Genomic DNA, 20,585 nt, shown 5'->3' with positions numbered 1-20,585 from the left:
GCATCTTGGTCAGCACGTGCCTGAGCCCCCAGATTATCAAAGCTTGGGGAGTGTTTCTGTCAAGTGTTGCTGTATGTGTTTGCATTTTTCTTTTTACCTATGCATCTGCTATTGATCTCTGATGATGTCAGGTTGCTAGGCTGGAAGAACCTGGCACAGCAGTTGTCTTAAATTTGCTATGAAGGCTGTGGAATTAAGGTGTTTTGATTCCTCTGTTTGCCTTTGTTGCACTGATTCTTGGTTTGTTTGGGACCTTCAGTTGTCCAGGCTTGCAAAAGAAATGGAATGAAACTCTTGAAATGCTAAAGCTGGGAATTTGCTGCCAGCCCAGTTCTCAAAGAATTTTCTGTTGTAGGAATTGTTCTAACAAGAGCTGGCTATTACACCATCCCGTCCATGGAGGAGCTAGCTAGATTTACAAATGACAGAAATGAATGTATTGTGACAGACTTCACCATAGGCCGCAAAGGTGAGCACATACAGCTCTTCTAGTTGCTTAAAGTTGAACCAGGGATTTCAAAGCTATGGAACCTGAATCTGAGTTCCATGCCCTCAGTATGATTATGAACAGTGCCCTTGCGTTGCGAACAACTTGCATCAAAGGCTTGTAATATTTCAGATTGGTAGCACTAACAACCTGTGTTATGAGATGACTTGTGAAGCTTGAATATGAAAAGAACAAAAGCACCTGCAGCTTTTAAGATGCTTGCTGTCCTTAAACATAAAAGTTGTAAAATCCAAACTTGCTGGAGCATTGATGCAAACCTGATTGTCATTGCTTCCATCTTAGTTGCTACCTATACTGGAGCTGACTGAGGCTTCAGCCCAAATTGTATTCTTCACTGCTTTTACTTAAAAACAAAAACAAACAAACAAACAAAAAAATCATATGGTATATACTATTTTTTAAAACACTTTTTCTAAATATGCTATAAAGCTGAGGGTATGCTTAGTATTTGTGTTGGCAATATGAATAGCCAAGTGATAACAAAAAGCTTTCTGTGCAAAAGAATTGGCTATAAAAAAGTTGATAATGCATCCTCAGTATTGTCACACTGGGAAGGAGGAGTTGTTCGAGACATGACAGAGCTAGATGGTAAGGTGAGCAAAGGAGGAGTATAGCAGAAACGGAGGCTCTTTGCCATGAGATTTTTCATGGACAAATTGTGATGTTTTGGTTTGTTTTGCAGGTTATGGATCAATTTACTTTGAAGGAGAAGTAAATCTAACTAACTTAAATCTGGATGACATTGTACATATCCGTAGAAAAGAAGTTATTGTTTACCCTGATGATGAAAGAAAACCACCTATTGGTGAAGGTTTAAATAGGTAATTTTTAAGTATGTACTGTGTGGGGACAGTGGCTAGTAAGGATGTTTTTTATAATACAACCTACTGGGTTTGCAGGCAGCTATCAAGAAATTGAAATGTGAGGTGTGCATTCAGATTGCAGCATTATACAGTTACTAGATGCTTGCAAGTTTCTGAACCAGAAATTGGATTTAAAAGCTGGTTTGAGCCCACGTTTCAATTCTCAGCTCCTGTATGTATACCTTAATAGCGTTGCCTCAAAACCTTGTAGTCTCTTACGCTTCTGTCTGTCTTTAACAGACGAGCTGAAGTTACCTTAGATGGAGTCTGGCCTACAGATAAAACATCTCGTTGCCTGATAAAAAGCCCTGAACGACTGGCAGAGATGAATTACGAAGGTAGACTGGAGTCTGTATCTCGGAAGCAGGGCGCTCGATTCAAGGAATACCGTCCAGAGACCGGATCTTGGGTGTTTAAGGTAATGTTTTTGTTCTAGTTGTAAAGTGACTTACAAGAATATTGGAAGTAGTCTGAAGTAGGTTCTCAGGAGATTCTAACAATTCAAAAACTTTGCTAAACTTCTGTAAACTCTCTCAAGTCTGTCGGCTGTAGTGCAGTGTCCTTGCCAAACTGATCAAAATCAAAACTTCCTTGACTGAAGACCTGCATACAGCAGATATTCTTGGTCTGTGCAAAAGCTGATTTTGTTCCAGGTGTCACAACTGCTGTGTAAGGTGGACAGTTAATGCCAGCATATTGTTCAGGCTTTTCAGAAATGGATGCCTGAAATCTCTCTTCCAAGGTGTGACATATTTGCCCTTCTCGTTACACAGGTGGCACACTTTTCCAAGTATGGCTTGCAAGATTCAGATGAGGAAGAGGAAGAGCATCCTTCAAAAGTGGACACAAAGAAGTTAAAAACTACACCTGTGCCACCCCCAGGGCATCTGCCACCCCAGCAAATGACCCTAAACGGCAAGCCAACACCTCCATCTCAGGTAGAAGGAGGACAGTGACTAAAAGGGAATTCATAAAATGAAATTTGAAGAATAGCTGGTCCCTAGGGAGGGGTTGTTGGAGTAACAAGTAGACTGGAAACTGAAGAGCAAAACCTTACACAAACTTGCACAAACTCAGTAGCTCTTCTGACCTCTTGATGAGTGTTTGCATGTTCTTTTTCATTAAGATACTTGACGTTTCATACTGAGGGTGTGTAGGGATGGGAATGCTTTAAACCCTTGTTTCTTGTTTAAATTCTGGTCTCAATTGAGTTTGGCATATTTGCACCACTTATGGAAGAGAACTTGTTTTTGTGAATATTGAATATATGCTATATAATTATAACGCCTTGTGCTGCCTGCCTTGAGAATGCTATTGTGCATTAATTTGACTTGACCATCATTTAGTATGCAAGACTGTATGCTTTATATTTTAAGAATGTGCTCTATTTTTATTAAAAATTACTTTTTTAAGGCTGGTTATATCCTGGATTTTTAAGTGTATTTGCGTTGGATGTGACTACTTCTAAAGTTTTGTAAAACATCCTCAGTGGTATGCCTCTGTCTTGCATAGGGAAGGTAGCATTTTATCCAGTGCATTGGTAACCCCTTAAGGTCTAATGTTAATTTGATTTTTTAAAAAAATCCTTTTACATGGGTTTAAAGGTTAGTCTAATTGCAGCTGATACACTTGCGTTTTCCAAATACAATTAATATGGATATCGTCAAGCTGAATTAGGAGCTGCTTCATTGTGGGTGAAAAAGCAGCCTATTTGGAAGGCATCCTGGCATTGATGGGATAGAATATGCTCTTTATGCCGGGTGTTAATGGTAAACATTTGTGAGCTACCTATAGCTTTTTGAAGTAACTTGTCATAAAAGAGAAAGCAAGTGCAGAGAGCAGATTTTTTTTCCAAAACTGTGTTCTCGATTGCCTAGTTGTGAAAGTAAACTTTCAGCAGTTAGGGTGTGCAGGAGGGCTGAGCAGATGGTATTTAGCAGCTGGATAGGATGTGCTGGGAGGTTTTTGTTGCTTTGCGTAAGCAGGCTTTCTGTTTTACCCTTCAGTAATCCGTGACTGTGGTGAAAGGCGATCTCGGAGCTTGCAGCTCCCTGAGGCATAGATCATGTGCCAAGGCGCTGCTTGGCATGTGGCCGGTGTTCATGATGTGTCATAGCATGGGGAAGCGGAGGAGGAGAGTTTTATTTCTGCATCTCTGAAGTCAAAGCATGAAAAACAGCTTAAGAGGCAGTACTGTCAAATAGGTTGAACACTTTTTTCTTTTGGGGCTTTTTGGTTTTTTTTTTTCTCGTGCGGGGTCTAGTCCTTTTGAAACCAGGAGACATTATAGCAGTATTTCTCTTTGTTGGCCAATGGCTTTGGGTAACCTAGAGCCATTCTGGACAAGGGTCTCTGTTGGTAGTGTCAGGTGATACAACAAATCACACTTTGTCACTGCTTGTGCAAAAGAACCATTTCGTTACTTTTGTGGTAGGATAACATTAAATCAACATGGAGTTGTTTTTAATCTTACATAGACTGTGATCTAGTTATAACCTTTGTAGAAATGCCTGAGCCATTCTACTCTGCCGCTTTAGGTCTCCATGCAGGTTAGAGGGGCCTAAAATAAAGGTCTGGCAGCAGCAGTTCACCTGAACACCTTTCAGTACAGCCAGCGCTGGTGCGTTTCAGGATCCAAGTAGTAGGAGTCCTGATCGCCGTACAAGCAGAGAGCCAGTAACAGTGCAGTCCGCTCTTTGAGCGGAACATACTACTGTAGTGACAGATGAGGTGAGCTGCCACCTCTTCTATGGATTCTGCTTTGGAGAATCCCAAAGTAGTGTACAGCTGCTGCTTTATTGCTTCTCCTGGCTCACTGGCTAATTAAAACCTGCTAGTTCATCCTGCTCTCATAAAGTACATTCCTTAAGCATTTGCATGTTATTTGAGATTAACACATGGCTGTCTGTAACAGACTTGCCTGTGTGTACCACCTTTCAGTTTTCCTTCTTGCTTCTTGTTCAGATTAATGGGAACCAGAGCTGATGTTTTAAGCAGTCAAAAATACCGGGAATACATGTGACTTATTCAGGCCTATCTTATAGATTGAAATGTACTTAGCAAAAACTTGTCCAGGTTAATTAACCTCTTTGATTTGCATACCATTAATTAAGGTTTTCATTTCTGAAAATAGAAAAAACATCTAGCTTAATTTCCCAAACCTCTGAGAAACTCATACCATGGTTTAAAAGCTTGTCAAGCTCTTGGTGTGTAAAGCATCTGAAAATAATATTGTTTGGTTTGTAAGAAGCATTTAGGATCTAGACTTGTTTTGGGGTTTGTTGGTTTGTTTTTTTTTTCCTTCCTTCACTAACTTGAATATTAATGAATTTATTAATGTTGCAAGGTCCACAGGAAATAGTTACACCAGGGATCTGGCTGCATTAAAGCACAATGAAGGCAATAGTGAAACTTTTGTGTTTGTAACCATATTTTGACTTGTAAATCTGTTCCACATACTGTAGGCATACTCAGATACCACTAGCTAAGGCTCTTTCCGTGTCTGCCATTAAGTTCTATCTTTACAGACCCCTTAGTCTAATTTTATCTGCCTCATCTGATAACCTTCGTTGCATTTCTTGGTGGATTCTAATGAGCTAAGAAACAGCCATTTGAATATGCTCTTAAATTCCTTAGTACACTGGAAATCATGCTATCTGCCACGGTTTCTTTGCTCATATATATGCATTGCTCCAGAGCGTTGCTTCAGCAGTCTGTACGTTGTTGCTTCTGGAAACTAAGCAAGCTGTAGGCATGAATCTTTCACAGGACACTCCTATCTAAGCAGCAGGAGTGGTTAGACTAGAGCAAAACCAGTGCCCTGCAGCCCAGGTTTGGGATTAGAGCCCATCAGGAACCAAAGGGTCACCTGGTTAGAACCTGAAGGCCATTCAGTTAATGTGACATAGGCTAATTACTCCTGGGCCAGGTGCTTCTTTCAGGGTGGCCTGTTAGCTGCACAATACCAGCAGTGAATGGCATTCTCCAGGGGTTTTTGTCCTGTCAAACAGTTCCTGGTAGCAGAGCTGACAAATAGTTGGATGGCTTGCAGTGTGCTGTCATGCTCTGTGGTTTGGTACCGGCTCGGGGGGCTCGCTGCAGTGTGCTGTCAGGAGACCCTGCTGTCACCACAGTCAGCAAGCTGGGCAGAACTAGAGGCAATGACAGTGGTAAGAGTTAGTTCAGATACCTGCTCGTTGTTTGTACTGGCTGAACATTTTCTGGCCCTGCTTGGAGTGTGAGTACAAATTGTCTTAAGTGATTAGAGGTGTGTAGAGGTCACCTCAGGCTCATCACAAAGGTGATGCCATGCAATTGCCTTCAGGAAAAATCATAAAATTAATTCTTCCTATTACCTTGGACTGGCAGTAGAGTTGGGAAATTTAGCTGCAGATTGGAAGAAGAGAACTACTATATTTAACTTTCTAACTTCTGATGCGCTAGTGATAAGCGGAATATTGTTGGGAAAACCCCACAACTTTCCAGTCCAATGACAGTTGTGTCCTGGTTTAAAATTAACAAAAAAAAACAACTTTACACATTCATGTGTGCACACACCCACTCTGTGGCGCAGCCTTACCTGATCTTGAAAGGGCTTGCGTCCACTTAAAACTTCTGTTAAGTTCTTTGTGGAATATAGACTCAGTTTTTAATTTGTACTACGTCACAGCTGGGGAAAATAAAGCAGATATTACAGTGACTCATCTGCTCATCAGCCACCAGTGGTATCACACATTAATGCTGGAGAATTGCTGCTTTTAAACTGGTTGCTCAGTCATCTGAGATGTCCCAGGCTGAACATAGGTACAGGAAACTTTTCTTTGTGTGATTTTTGAGGGAGAAGGGGAGGAAGGCAGGATACACAAAACTCGCTTTCTTTTTGTTGGTCACATGAAAAATGGAAAGCTGAAGAATAGTTTCTTAAACTGAATGGCAGAACTTGGGAAACTTCAGGAGGGCATCACTAAACCGTGACTTCTCCTTCACTTTAAGTTACGCTGTTATGTTACAACTCTGAAGAAAATGGGAATAGGTTATAAATATTCATCTCTAAACTTAATGTGGAGTCTTGACACAAGCAAGGGAGTACTCCTCTTCATTTGCAGGTGATTGTTGAAACTATTAAATACTCTTTCTCGGCAAGCTGTTGCAATCTGCTGTTGTCTGATGTGGCCTCTGCATGTGTCTGCAGACCCCAGAAGTGGAGCAGCTGGGCAGGGTTGTGGAACTGGACAGTGATATGGCAGACATCACCCAGGAGCCTCCCCAGGAGTCCACTGTAGCAGATAACATGACAGAAGAGCAGGAGGCAGTGCCTGCTTCAACTCACATCGCATCAACCCTGGGTATTAACCCACATGTCTTGCAGGTTAGTGTCTTGCAACTTCCTCTCTCTGAAAGAGAGTACTTGGTAATACCTCTCACTGACTTCTCAGTTTGCCTCCCCAAGTGTACTTACATACCAACTTGTAATAAACTATACATCACACCTATAGTACAATTAAAACTTACACGTTAGACTTGCATGTTTCTGTGGTAAACCTTTATAGACATGAAAAGTTTAATGCAGAAATGAAAATTGTCTTAAGGCTAGAATTCAGATTTCCAAATTCTGAAGTGTGGGCAATGTGATAAGCTAAACTAATATCTAGGCACAACTGCCTTGGGCCCAGTTTGTGGAAAACAAGGTAATAGGATAACTGGTCTTGATTTGGGTTTTGGTGTGTGTGATTGGTTGGTGAAAGGATAGTACCTGGAACACTTGTGGGCTTCTACCTGTGTTTTTAATTTGTAAACATAAGGAAAGCATAGTGGAGTTATTACTTAAGCTGAAAAACAAGTAAATAGAGCTAAGATCTAAGAAAACATGATTATTTTAGGACTTCACACCCATCCTAACAAGTACTGTGACACTGATGTAACTACTAGTTTGTAAAAGGTTAGCATCAACTGGCAAGCTTGCTGTCAGTTCTCCTGAACTGTGTGCCTTCACTGTGTCGTGGTTTAACCCCAGCCAGCAGCTAAGCACCACGCAGCCGCTAACTCACTCCACCCCCACCCAGTGGGATGGGGGAGAAAATCAGGAAAAAGAAGCAAAACCCACGGGTTGAGATAAGAACAGTTTAATAGAACAGAAAAGAAGAAACTAATAATGATAATGATAACACTAATAAAATGACAACAGCAATAATGAAAGGATTGGAATGTATAAATGATGCGCAGTGCAATTGCTCACCACCCGCCAACCGGCACCCAGCTAGTCCCCCAGCAGCGATTCCCCACCCCCACTTCCCAGTTCCTATACTAGATGGGACGTCCCATGGTATGGAATACCCTGTTGGCCAGTTTGGGTCAGGTGCCCTGGCTGTGTCCTGTGCCAACTTGTTGTGCCCCTCCAGCTTTCTCACTGGCTGGGCATGAGAAGCTGAAAAATACTTGACATTAGTCTAAACACTACTAGCTACAACTGAAAACATCAGTGTTATCAACATTCTTCACATACTGAACTCAAAACATAGCACCGTACCAGCTACTAGGAAGACAGTTAACTCTATCTCAGCTGAAACTAGGACACACTGTTACTTGAAATATTTGTGACTTGAGTGTTTGGTCATGTGCAGCACATAGAAGTTATCTTGGTTGGGAAAGGAGCTGATTAGATCAGTTAGCTTCTGCTGTGAGAATGATTGCTAATGTGCAGGCCTGACTTATCACCTTTTTTAGATTATGAAAGCTTCCTTGCTTGCTGATGAAGATGACCTAGACTTGATCCTGGATCATTATCCTGGGAAGCAACCTGTAAAAATGGATACTTCTCAAGAGATCTGTTCTCCGAGGCTCCCTATTTCAAAATCACAAGGACAGAAAAGATACTCGGGTATTGTGAGAAACCACATACTGCTTGAAGAAAGAGTCTAATTCTAACACTAACAGGCAAAATCCTATGACTGGCTGAACATATGGTAGAACAGTTGTGTGCTGTGGTGGGTTAGCTTTGGCCAGCAGCCAGATGCTCACCTAGCTGGTCTCTCCCTCCCCCTCCTCAACAGGACGGGGGGAGAAAACTGGATGAAAAAAGGGTTAAGATAAAAACAGGGAGATTGTTTTGCTTGTGACAGTAACTGGTAAGCAGGCTTGACTTGAGTAAAATGAATTTATTGCCAGTTAAAATAGGTTTGGGTAGTGAGAAACAAAGACAAATTAAAACAACACTTTCCTACCTTGCCCCTGCTTTTCCAGGCTCAACTTCCCTCCTTCATTCCCGAATCCTCTCTCTCCTGCCCACTCCAGGGCGTCAGTGGGGATGGGAATGGGGGATTGCGGTCAGTCCAGAGCAGTTCCTCTTTACCACTCCTTCTTCCTCACACTTTTTCCCTACTCCAGTGTGAGTTGTCTCCTGAGGGCTGCCAGGAAAATACCTGCTCTGGTGCTGGAGCATCTCTTCCCCTGCTCTTTCTCTTGACCTCATGTTCCCACTGCCGTTTTCACTTTTCTTTTTCTGCCTCTGTGGCATTTTCTGCCCTTTTTTAAGTTCTCACAAAGGCACCACCAACTTTGCTGATCGGTTCAGAGGTGCCACAAGCTCCCCTGATGAGCTCATCTGTGTCCAGCACAGGGCAGCCCCTGGCCTCTTCTCATAGAGACCACCCCGGCAGCACCCCTGCTACCAAAACCTTGCTGTTTACACTCAATACAGCCACAAACTGGTGATTTCAGTCGGAATAATACCTCTAGTAACAAGCATGGAGTTGCTTCCTGAATTAAATGGGCAGACCTGAGATGTTTTTGTGGGGACAGTTTCAGCCCTGTTCCTGTTAATAGCAATCAGCGTCTACTCTCTCTGTGAGATGCTTCTGTTCTAATGGTCCGACTATGACAATACCCATTAAATTAGTGACTTCTTTGGAAACTGTGAATTTTGGAGTGAGACTGGCTGTGTACTGTTCTTAGTGTAATACCATGTGCTTTAGTTTGGATAATGCAAAGTGGGCTGTGCATGGTGGGTTTTGCAGTTCTCAGTACTGCAGATAATCACACTTAGCTATGTGTTACCATCACAAACCATGGCAAATATTTTCACTGGCTGCCTAAGTACTAAAATACCTTTAAAATATCAGAAATGTACTGCCTGAAAAGGGAGTACCCCATTCACTTAAACGTTCTTCCTGCTTCTTCCCTCTAGTTGGTGGGCTGCTGCAATCCAAATTTGCTAATGTAATTTTCCAATCACCAAATGCTGCTCTGCAAGACTTCAAGGGACCAAGGACTTCAAGCAGTCCCCCTTCTGTTGCCCTTTGGTCAGCGACTTCTCCATTAGCATCTACATTCTCTGTACCACCATCAGTCCCTGAGGTACAGATGAAAACAGTTGGTGTCCGCAGGCAGCAGGGGCTTGTACCTCTGGAAAAGTCCATCACCTATGGAAAAGGGAAGCTACTGATGGATATGGCACTCTTCATGGGGCGCTCATTTCGTGTTGGTTGGGGACCCAACTGGACACTTGTCAATTGTGGAGATAAGTTGAGTGGATCAAGTGAAATGGAAGATCTTCGGTGTGAGACCGTGGAGTACGGATTCCTGCCAACTCCTGTCGCCCCAAAATCGTGAGTAGTAGTTTCCTTCAGGATGGTTCTGACATACTCCCTCTTCATGTTTGAAAGAATCTTGATTGTAGCTTGATACTTTTTTGAAATTCAGCTTAATATTCCTTTTGATATGCAGAAGTGGTGCAAAATCATGTTAGCCATGGAGATTTCCTTCAGGTTGCTACTTTAGAAAACTCTGTATCTCAAAGGCCTGGAGTAGTGTAATAAGAGTAGTTACTTTTTTAACAAGTATATAGCACCATCATCCAGCAAAAGGTTAATAGGGAAAGTTCAAAATTGTTGTTCAGGAAGCTTCTAATCTGCTGTTGATCTTCCCTGAGGATATCTGCCCTACCTAAAAAATTTCTTGTTTAGCTTCTGAATTCAGATGCCTTCAATTCTGCTTGTATATAAAGCAGTATACAGACCTTTCCTGGGCTGCATAACTCCATACATAAACTTGACTGGAATATAGCTAGATGTTCTACCATTTAGGTGTTCCAAAAAGCTTGTTCAGTTGATGTTCTCCAGCACATCTGATTTGCTGGCAGAATGAGGTGCTCTCAGAAAATGCAGTGGGGTATGGCAAGGTGTGCTAATGGCCTTTTAAGAGCTGGAAGCACCCAGTTCAATGATGTTTATTTGCCAAAGTCTGGGTCTGAATCCAGACTGTAAGCAGGTTCTTCATACCTAGCTGTTGACCTTGGATCATCTGTCTTACTGTCTTTAAGTTAAAATTAGGACAAGCTGCACAATGCAGCTACTCCATGATGGATGCAGCTCGCTTGCAGGGAGAACAATTCAGAACATTGCTACCTGGTTTTATCTTCTTTTTCTCCAGACTCTCAGAATCTTCTTTCAAGGTTCATGTGGAGAAGCTGAGCTTAGAACAACGGAAGATGGACAGAGGCAAACAGCTGTATCTCATCCCTCTGGAGATAAAGCTGAAACATAGCACTGTCCATATGGATGAGCACTGTCCTCTTCTAGAGCCCAACCCAGGAGTTTCTGCTATTCATGACTATGCTGACTGGGTTAGGAAGGCATCCGAGGATCCTGCTGTGACAGAAGGCGAGTATGGAATAATTCTTTTCACGATGATGATAGCGAATCTGGAAAACTGTCCCGTTCAGGTTAATTTCAGGTTGCATCAGAGCAGTGAAATGTGAATAAAACAGAAAAATTGACGTACCTCAGCATTTTTTCTGAAAGCATAAGCATGGTGGTTGGCATTGGGGAGTTAGCTGACTTCCTGCATTGACTTGTAACAGTAGGATATCCTTTAAGATATCCTACAAGGTTATGCTTATAATCTTATACGAGTCCTCTGTAAATATTCTTCTGTATGTTTTCACTCCTGATGACTGAGTAACTCTGTCCTGACAGCTGTTGTGAAGCACTGGTGCTTGGCGTGGACTTTATGTGAAGCGATTTGGGGGAACCTGAGAGAGTTAGAGGCCAGCTTGGAGGACCCCAGTGAATATATCCTGGCCTTGGAGCGTAGGAAAGCCTTCTCTCGCTGGCTCTCAGAGACTGCTGCAGGACGAATTGAGGAGGAAGTCTCTTTGTCCCGACACGGTAATCACATAGAGGCTGTGTTCAGCTGCCTTACTGGGAAGAGAATTGGTGAAGCTTGCAGGCTGGCACAGCAGTCAGGTAAGATGCTTAAATCTCTCTGTTTTTTGGGCGGAAGAGGAAGGGAGACACATAAAGAGAATTTAAACTTTGAGAGCTGATAGTAACTGGCCACTCTGAGTATGGAGTTTTCCCTTGTCAGACAGTGATTAAGGTGGGGGCTGGCTTGTCTACTTGCTGCTTGAGTACCTGGTCACATTTACACTGGCTTACTTGTCTGCTCTTCCAGAGTGAGGAAGTGATGCTGTATTGCATTTGGAACTGGTTTTTTGCATAGTATCTCCTTCGAATGTTTTTTTTAATTACTGTTATTTTTAATTGCACTTCTGTTAAGCCACTTTACATTTGTTTTAAAAACGTGTATTTTCAGAGCCTAATGGCTAGTTTCATCTTGGTCTTTTATGTCGGCTCACATCTTAAAACTTCTGTTCATTTGTTTCCTTTGGGGAATCTGTCCTTCCCATTCCTTTGTCTTCTCCCCCACCCCCATTCTAGTAGGTGTTTGTGGAGTGGTTTATTTGATGAGAAATTGTGCACAAAAAACAATCGTGCAGCTATAGGCTGATCAGAGTGCCCCACAACTCAGAAACAGATAGCTGTGGCACAGGTAGGCAGGAGGATTTAGCTCATGTGCTGTTGTCTCCTGTTCCAGGTGATCACAGACTTGCTCTGCTCCTCTCCCAGCTGGCAGGTAGCCAGCCCATTCGGGACCTCCTCACCATGCAGCTGGTGGACTGGCACAGGCTGCAGGCAGACTGCTTCATCCAGGAAGAGAGACTGCGGATCTTTGCCCTGCTTGCAGGAAAGCCTGTAAGTTCTGTTACTCGGCTGTTTTGTCATTGGCTTGACTTCCCTTTTTTGACAACGGTACATTTAAGCTGTGACACTCAACCACAGCACATGGTACACGGCAGGAAGGAGTACAAGGTGTTGACCTGGTTTTTTTACTAACGTAACCTCATGGTCTTGCATGCCTGATATGTACTGACCATTGTGCAGTAAGTTTGACTAAACTTAGTCATTTGTTTCTTTAGGTGTGGCAGTTATCAGAGAGAATAAGTATCAATGTATGCTCGCTGCTGGACTGGAAGCGTTGCATGGCTGTCCACCTCTGGTACCTGCTTCCTCCAACAGCTTCTATTTCCAAGGCACTTGCCATGTACGAGTCAGCGTTTCAGGTAGGTCCGTCATGCCTGGCTAAAAGGAGTTGTCTGTCTGATGCTGCACTGAGACTTCTGCGAGCAGTCAATTGTCGCCGCGGAGGAATTGCGTATGGGTTCATTATTTCAGTTGTCACAGCATTGGATTCCTTCACCAGCTTTAATGATGAGTTTTTGCAGCAGTTCACTTTGATAGGAATGTTCTTTCCCCACTGGCATGGAAATAAAGCACTGGGGTTGAACCTGTTGGTAATTCTAGTCACTTGAGAAGCTTAGGACCTGCTCTTTAGGGCATTCTGGTAGTGACTTATTTGAAGCCTATCTCCCACTGATTGAGTGTTTTCAGACGTTTGATAGCTAGACAAAATTAGGGAGATGGATAGTGGCCAGCAGCAGGAAGGCCATTTGAGCTAGGTAGCCAGTCAGCTTTCCCAATGCGATGTTTAATACCCAGCTGCCTGACTTCCAAAATAGTCTTTGCCAAACCATACTCCCCATTTGATCCACTTGCTGTTTCTGCAGCAAATGTGGAAGCTATCCTACAGACAGTGCATGGCTGCATGCATTATGCAAAGCCTTGTTTGTTGCTGTAGAGCTGTCAGCCTCTGTATACAAAAAGACAAAGGGTTCTGTTGAAAAAAGTGTTTTATCATTTAACTAAAGATAGTTCACCCCTTGATCTGTATGCCTAAAGATAGCCCAAGTGCAGCATCAAGTCTAGTAACTTCTAATTGATGCGTGCTTAATGCCGCAGGAATATTCAGTGTTATCTTTGTACGTGGTATGTCAGTATAATGTGTTCATCACTTCAAAACACCAAGCTTTAGTTTTATCATGACTTGAACTTAAGATGCTACTAGGTTAGAACGTGGGTGTGGTCTCGCTGCAGCCCGATGATGCGGAGGAAAAGTGGATACAGCTCATTTCCAGGACTTCCTGTAGGAGGGCTAATAACTGGAAACCAGCAGGACATGGAGCGCTCTTCCAAATGCAGGTCTAGTGTTCTTGCCAGCAGTGAAAACATCAGGAGGATTTTGGTGACCCAGAGTGGTTAGATGGTATGGAAGACAACAGTTCTTCTGTAGTTCAGTGCCCTGTAAAACGGTTCTTGTTGACTCAGTGTGTTTTGTGCTGCTGGCTTAGCTGTCCAGATTCTATCTTTAAACTTACTGTTAAAACTATTTCTTTAGAACACACCGGAGTGTGAAAAATATGCCTGCTGTCCCCTGCCTCCTTACCTAGAAGGTTCTGGTTGTGTAATTGAAGAAGATGATAATGCAGGAAGACCTTTGAGAGATGTCTGTTTCCATTTGTTAAAGCTCTACAGTGACAGGTGAAAAACTATTTTTCTAAATCTTGATCAGTCAGTGACTTCTTGAATTCCCAGTCCAGGGCTATGAAATCAGCTTCAGTGTTTACTGAACCACTGACAGTAGGCAAAAATCTGCCTTGCATGTACACCCTTACAGAATGTGGTGACACTGTCACTGCTGGTGATAGCATAGATGATGAAACTTAAGCTTTGGAGCACAACTGTGGGTTGTTTTTTTTCCTTAAGTGTTTTCTGAGTCTGAAGAGTGCAGTAATCTTGCTTTACATAGTTGCCTTTGAGATTGAGGCATTGAGAAATCTACAGGAAGAGCACATACAAAAGAAAAGGCTGTGACAGTCTGGATGCAGACTTAAAAGAAGAGCAAAAGGATTTTAACAGTTGGTGCTATCTTTTTTTTTTTTTTAAAGTAAAACAAAAACCCCAAAACCCACACCCACATAAATCACATATATAGAATAATTGGAGGTTGGTGAAGGGAAGGCACTAAGTAGCACCAATTTCTGATTTTATTATGTGGATACAGTTAGCTATTTTATGTTGCAACTATTTTTCCCTACAGGCACTATGATCTTGACCAGCTGCTTGATCCCAGGAGTGTGACATCTGACCCTCTGGACTATCGTCTCAGTTGGCACCTGTGGGAAGTGCTCAGAGCCCTGAATTATACCCATCTATTCAAGCAGAGTCAAGGAGTGCTGAATGCTAGCTATGCTGCCCAGCTTGAAAGTGAAGGGCTTTGGGAATGGGCTGTTTTTATACTGCTGCATGAGCCTGATACGCAGTGAGTAAAAAATTTTTTTTACTGTTTTTTTTTTTTCCTTGAAAATAATGTGTTCTCTGTTTTATAGACATGCTATGTATACTGTAATTATCATGGCTTCTCTCACATTACACTGGAACTGCACAGCTGGAGAACTTCATGCCACTTGTAATCCCAGCACACAGTTTTTACAAGTGGCATGAATAATTCTGCTTAGTTAAATGTCTTGTTATGTGTTAAATAGTATTGTGTTGTAATGACTGTAACTGCTGAACGGTGCTATAGAAGCAGATCTCATAGTCATTTTGATATCCTGTGGCTCTGTATCTTGTCTCTGGCTCAGCAAGCTTATGATGTTCAAGAACTTGTCATGAAAATGTCATTAATGCAAAATACTAGAACTGTTCCTATTGGAGCTGAAGAGAAGCAAGTGTGTTTGAAAGGAAAGCTTGGGAATCACCAAAATGCATGTTTTGCTTCTGTTGTGAAATACAGACTTGACAAAAAATTGTCTTAAATTTGTAAATAATACATCTTTTGTGGAAAGGTGTCTTTTGCTGTTGATGTTTACAGCTACCATTAATACATTGCAATAGAATTTTTTTCCAACTGATAACTTCAAATAGGGCCTGTATATTCCTTTTAGGGGCCTGGATCATACTTAAATGTTCCTAAGCTTACAACATTTGAGATGTTACAAAACACTAGCAATGACTTCATTCTTAGTGGTTAACCTGTACTGAAGGAATTCACCTGATTTTAGAACTTTTCTTAATATCCTGCAGTAAGACTGTTCAGGGCCCAGCAAGGCTGGCTTTTGCCTTCTGTTACGCCCATGCCTCTGCTGGCGCCAATAAGTATAACGCAGCTCTCTGCTGCCTTGTTCAGTCCTTGGCTGCTTGTATTGAACTGTATCTTCTGATGGAGTGATACAAAGGATTGCTTGTTGGAATAACACCTTGTCCTCCCTTCCCCCAGCACACGGGAGAAGGCAGTGCGGGAACTCCTAAACAGGCATTGCGTTCTCTCTGAGACACCAGAGTCTTGGGCCAAGGAGACTTTTCTGACGCAGAGGCTCTGCGTTCCCCCTGAGTGGATTCATGAAGCAAAGGCAGTTCGAGCAAGGATGGAGGGTGACAAGCATAAAGAAGCCCTCTTCTTGTTCAAGGCTGGGCACTGGAACCAGTGTCACAAGCTGGTTGTCAGGCACTTAGCCTCAGGTGAGTCTGCTCTCTGAATTTTTTTCAGTCTGTCTTTTGAACAGCACACAAACGTAGTAGGAACAGAAGTCGTTGGGCATTAATAGTATGAAGGGGTAGGGCTGTGATCCTAGCAACAGGGTTAGTAGAGAGTGACTGGCTGTTTCAAAATAGTTCTCGCTTGATATCTGGTGTGATGATTCTTCACTGCAAACACATGAAAAGGGCAGTGCTTAACCTTCTGTGCATCCACCTTCCTGTGCCAGAGGTGCCTCGGGGAACAAGGGTAGTGGTAGCATTCCTGGAGCCCTGATCCTGTGGGTGTCCCTACTCTAGGAGGTGGGATGGCCTCGGACTTGCCTTCTGTAAGTCATAAATCAAGTATGCGTTTCTGGCTGTGACTGATACTGTCAAGGAATTACAAAACTGACTGACAGTACAGTCCATTAGTTCCTTTTTCTTTAAAATCAATGACTTCTAAGAGACCCTTTTGCCCTCTTACTGACGTGCTTGTTCTCTTTAGATGCTATTATTAATGAAAACTACAAGTACCTGAAAGGATTCCTGGAAGATCTTGCCCCTCCAGAGCGTAGTGCACTCATCCAGGACTGGGAGATGGCAGGGCTGGTCTACCTAGATTACATCCGTGTTATTGAGATGCTTGATAGGATTCAGCAGGTAACAGACTAAAACAATTGTATTTTTCTTCTTATAGTTTGGAAGCTCATATACGTTCTTGCTTGTAGAATAACCTTTTACTCACTGTTCGGTGCTGATGTTAGTGTTTCCCTTTTGGAGACACTAGCAAACAGAATATGGTGCATCTCTGAAAATACAGAGAGATTTGGTCGATGCTGTCAAAATAAGATGTGGGCTCTGCCCTGCAAACATTTTGTATGGAGCACGACAGTGAGGTAAGTGAAGAAGGAACAAAACTAGCAGTTAGCTGGTTAGTGGGGAGTCTGCATGTCAGTCCCCTCTAATACAGCTCCAGACCTCCCATTTCCACCACTTCAGGTGTTAACTTCAAGCAGGTTCTAATGTAGACTGTCTTCTGTTGGATAGATTTGGCTTAGAGTGCACTTGGGCAGTCTGCGAGCGGTTCTGCTGAAAGGCTTTGCGTGACTTGGAGGCTGACTCTCTTGTTTGGTTTCAGCTGGATTGTTCCACCTACGAGCTGGAGCGGTTACATACCAAAGTGACATCCCTGTGCAACAGGATAGAGCAGATCCAATGCCACAGCGCGAAGGACCGCCTGGCTCAGTCGGGGTATGGTGACATCAATATCTAGCAGCCCGCTGGGAGAGCCAGTTAGTACTGGCTGTCACCTGGGCTGCCGGTCTATCTGTCCCTTTGCCTGTGCTGAGAAGGAAGGCTGTGGTTGGTGAGGTGAGCCATGTGTTGCTCCAGTAGTTACTGTACCTGCAGCTATTGGTCATTTCAGGCAGGTTTTTTTTTTGGCTGGTTGATGCAGCGTCCAGTGTCTGGCCTCTTACAACTGTCTGTTGATAAGCAGTAAAATGTCTTGTACATAGTTAGTTTTACAGTGCCAAATAATGTATGAGCATGCTTGCAGAAAATGGTCTGGTCTAAGGAATAAGGCCAAATTTTTATTATACTCGTGGAGGAAGTCTGTTTGGGGAGAGGAGATGCACTGCTGGAGCTGAGAAAAGGCCAGGTCACACTAGGGCATGGTTCCACCAACCCAGCCTCTGCTCCAAAATTTCCCGTTGAATCGCTGCTCAAGTTCACCCCTCCACAGGGTGAGCTTGTAAGCGCTCACGTGCTAGCTCCCCCACCGGAGCATGGTGTGGAGCATGAAGAAACATTCCTCTTCCTTCTCTTTCCAGATATGGCCAAGCGTGTTGCTAACCTGCTGCGGGTGGTCCTCAGCCTGCAGCACACCCCAGAGCCCATTTCCGACTCCACGCCTGACCTGCAGCGCGTCCCTCTTCGCCTGCTCGCTCCCCACATCGGAAGGCTGCCTATGCCGGAGGACTATGCCTTGGAGGAGCTCCGCAGCCTCACCCAGTCTTACCTACGGGAGCTGACAGTAGTGACGCATTGAGGAAGAATCCCTTCCACCGATGGACAGTTTTTACCGTTTGTTAACCCTTACCCTTGTTTTGAGGGCGAACAACCTCTAGCCACGCAGGTTTTTCGATAGGGGTGTAAAACAGCTTTAGTATGTGGGCTAACGCAGGAGTTTTTGTAACCTGGGGGAGCATTGAGACTGATTGGACCTTGCTGGCTGGCACCCTCAACCAAACAACATTTTCCTAGAATCAATAAAGCACCTCTTGCCGAACCTGTCTGCAGGCGAGACTGTACCTGTGGAGGGGGGCACGGTGTGGGCTTCGGCTCCTGGCAGGTCCTTTTCGCTCCTTTCGTTGCGGCGCAGAGGATGGTGAAGCAAGCGCTGGGACAGTTTTCCGTGGGCAGACTCCCGCTTTGGTGGGGCTGCACTTGGTAAACCGATGAACCTTTGGCACCTGAACTGACCGCGGATAAGCTTTAACTGGGGCTTTATGTTAAAAGTTTGCTCTGTGGGTGGGGGAGGGAGAAGAAACTTAAGTTCAGAATTGTCTTTTCCTGCATTCTCTTGCTAAGTCGGAGACCTGTGAATGTGTTTTTTCTCTCGTTTCTCCATCCTCTGTCTCCAAAAACAAAGCAAGCTACTTCCCTCCCTCAGGAGAAAGGGAGGCGACACCTGTGTGCGTGCCTTATGGTGTGCTCTGCACCATGCGGGCCTCTGAGGACGGACGTCTCCTGGGTCCTGCATGCAGTAAAACACAGGAGCTTGTCCTAATAGTTGCTGCATTCCAGGACTCCAGGCTTCTGATGGGACGGGGCAAATTCTGTGCTGAAAGCAAAACTGCCAAAAGAGGTCACCTGCCTGAGGAGCAGAGCAGCCTGGCTGCCCAGGCACTTCGGACTTGCCTCTTTGCCGCCGGACAGCTGCCTGTGTAGGTAAGGGGTACACGCAGCCGCACTGCCACGTGCGCGAGTGCCCGGCACACGCTGTTGTCTCTGTGTTTGCCATGTCGCTGGGTGACATCGAGCGGAGCCACTGTCCAGCCTAAGAACATCCTGCAAGTGAACAGCTGACTGTGTCAATGTGCTCTGGTGTGTACAGTCTTTACTCTTACTGTGTTTAGAAACTGACTATTTTTGAAAGAAGGAAACAAAAAAACAAAAAAAAAAAAGAAAAGCTGTCTATTGCTCTGCTCTGATTTCAGGGTTGCTGCAGTGGCACCTCCTGCCACAGCCGGCCAGCCAGTGCTGGCAGTGGCCAGCAGCTTCCAGGCTGCCTGGTGCTGCTTTGCATTGGCCCACTGAAGGTCTTTATGCATGAGGATTATGTAAAGGTTTTTATTAAAAAAAAAAAAAAAAAAAAAAAAAAAAACAACAACAAAAAATATAAATAAATGATCTAGATTATTTTCCTGTCTTTTTGAAAACAATAAATAAAATGTTTATAGTATTCCCACGGTTTCCTTTGCTTTTTAAGTAAGATTTTGGTTTCGTAGGCACGTGTCCCTTGGCTTGTCCCACTTGGGTGGCTTGGGCTGGCTCATAGGACCAGAGGGGGCAGGGGAAAGCTGCACCCTTCTGGAGCTGAATCTGTTGAGGGTTGTGAGGAGCAACAGGGAAGGTGTTTTCAGGTACGCTTGGTGTGGAACAGGAATGGGGACCTGGTCACAAAGGATGTGGAAAAGGTACTGGATGTCATCTTCATCTTGGTCTTTACTGGTAGGACTGGTCTTCAGCAGCCTCAGGTCCCTGAGACCGGTGGGAAAGGTTGGAGTGAGGAAGACTTGCCTTGATGGAGAGGGGTGAGGCTAGGGAGCACTTAGACCAGGCGTCCCAGGTCTCTGGGACCTGGCAGGGTACACCTGTAAGGGCTGAGGGAGCTGCAAGGCCGCTCCAATACATGTGAAAGGTCGTGGTGACTGGGGGAGGTTCCTTGGAAGCAAGCAGGAACAGCTGGAATAAAAAAAGTCACCTGTCAAGATGTGGTAAGCTACGGCCTGGTGAGCCTCACCTCGGTCTCTGCGGGGGTGATGGAGCTCGTCCTCCTGGGAACCATTTGCAGAGATGGGAAGGAGAGGGGGGCTGGAGGAGGCTGGGGTAGTGCTGAGGGGGGGAAATGTCCTTTCTTGGAAGGGGGATTTCTGGAAAGAGGTGAGGGACGGGCCAGGTTACAGCCTCATGGCAAAGGGAGGGAAGTGCTTTTCTGTGCAGCACAGAACAGGTTTGTTCAAGCTGAAAACTGTGAGGGTGTTCAAAAAGGGGTTAAATAAACCACAGATAAATATCCTCAGCTGGGCACAAATCCAGACCTCTGCTTCCTGAGGCGGCGTGATGCTGGGTGTCTGGTGGTCTCTCCTCCTGGACTTGGGGCTGGGGGGGACCCACTGCCCAGTGCCAGCTCTTGGGCACGGAACACCATAAAAGCAGCGGCGATTAGTGTGTCCTCGCCCACGCAGGGCGGCTGTCCTGCTGTGCTGGCATTGCTGTGTGTTAAATGTGACACCAGGT

General features: G+C 44.2%; 1 protein-coding gene across 3 annotated transcripts in view; it reads left to right on the top strand.

Moving 5' to 3' along the window:
* The window catches only part of NUP98 (nucleoporin 98 and 96 precursor), a 40,693-nt gene extending 22,342 nt beyond the window's left edge, over window positions 1-18,351 (top strand). For 2 of the 3 annotated variants that reach the window (XM_030042512.2, XM_030042510.2), the window contains exons 17-33: window positions 356-469; window positions 1,191-1,329; window positions 1,612-1,789; window positions 2,145-2,309; window positions 6,563-6,739; window positions 8,095-8,248; window positions 9,554-9,974; window positions 10,798-11,027; window positions 11,343-11,612; window positions 12,244-12,401; window positions 12,626-12,769; window positions 13,942-14,084; window positions 14,644-14,865; window positions 15,823-16,064; window positions 16,567-16,721; window positions 17,200-17,308; window positions 17,891-18,351. In XM_030042512.2, the coding sequence (XP_029898372.1) occupies window positions 356-469; window positions 1,191-1,329; window positions 1,612-1,789; window positions 2,145-2,309; window positions 6,563-6,739; window positions 8,095-8,248; window positions 9,554-9,974; window positions 10,798-11,027; window positions 11,343-11,612; window positions 12,244-12,401; window positions 12,626-12,769; window positions 13,942-14,084; window positions 14,644-14,865; window positions 15,823-16,064; window positions 16,567-16,721; window positions 17,200-17,308; window positions 17,891-18,111 (3,242 nt within the window). In that variant the 3' untranslated portion in view covers window positions 18,112-18,351. Of the gene's footprint in view, window positions 1-355; window positions 470-1,190; window positions 1,330-1,611; window positions 1,790-2,144; window positions 2,310-6,562; window positions 6,740-8,094; window positions 8,249-9,553; window positions 9,975-10,797; window positions 11,028-11,342; window positions 11,613-12,243; window positions 12,402-12,625; window positions 12,770-13,941; window positions 14,085-14,643; window positions 14,866-15,822; window positions 16,065-16,566; window positions 16,722-17,199; window positions 17,312-17,890 lie in introns of all 3 variants that reach the window. The other variant, XM_030042511.2, reaches the window with a different exon arrangement.
* The last annotated feature ends 2,234 nt before the right edge of the window (window positions 18,352-20,585 follow it).

Source organism: Aquila chrysaetos, chromosome 19 (genome assembly GCF_900496995.4).
Source record: "Aquila chrysaetos chrysaetos chromosome 19, bAquChr1.4, whole genome shotgun sequence".
In the NCBI taxonomy this organism is placed as follows: domain Eukaryota; kingdom Metazoa; phylum Chordata; class Aves; order Accipitriformes; family Accipitridae; genus Aquila; species Aquila chrysaetos.
The sequence above is the reverse complement of the archived record's forward strand: the minus strand, read 5'-3'. Positions and strand labels throughout refer to the sequence as shown.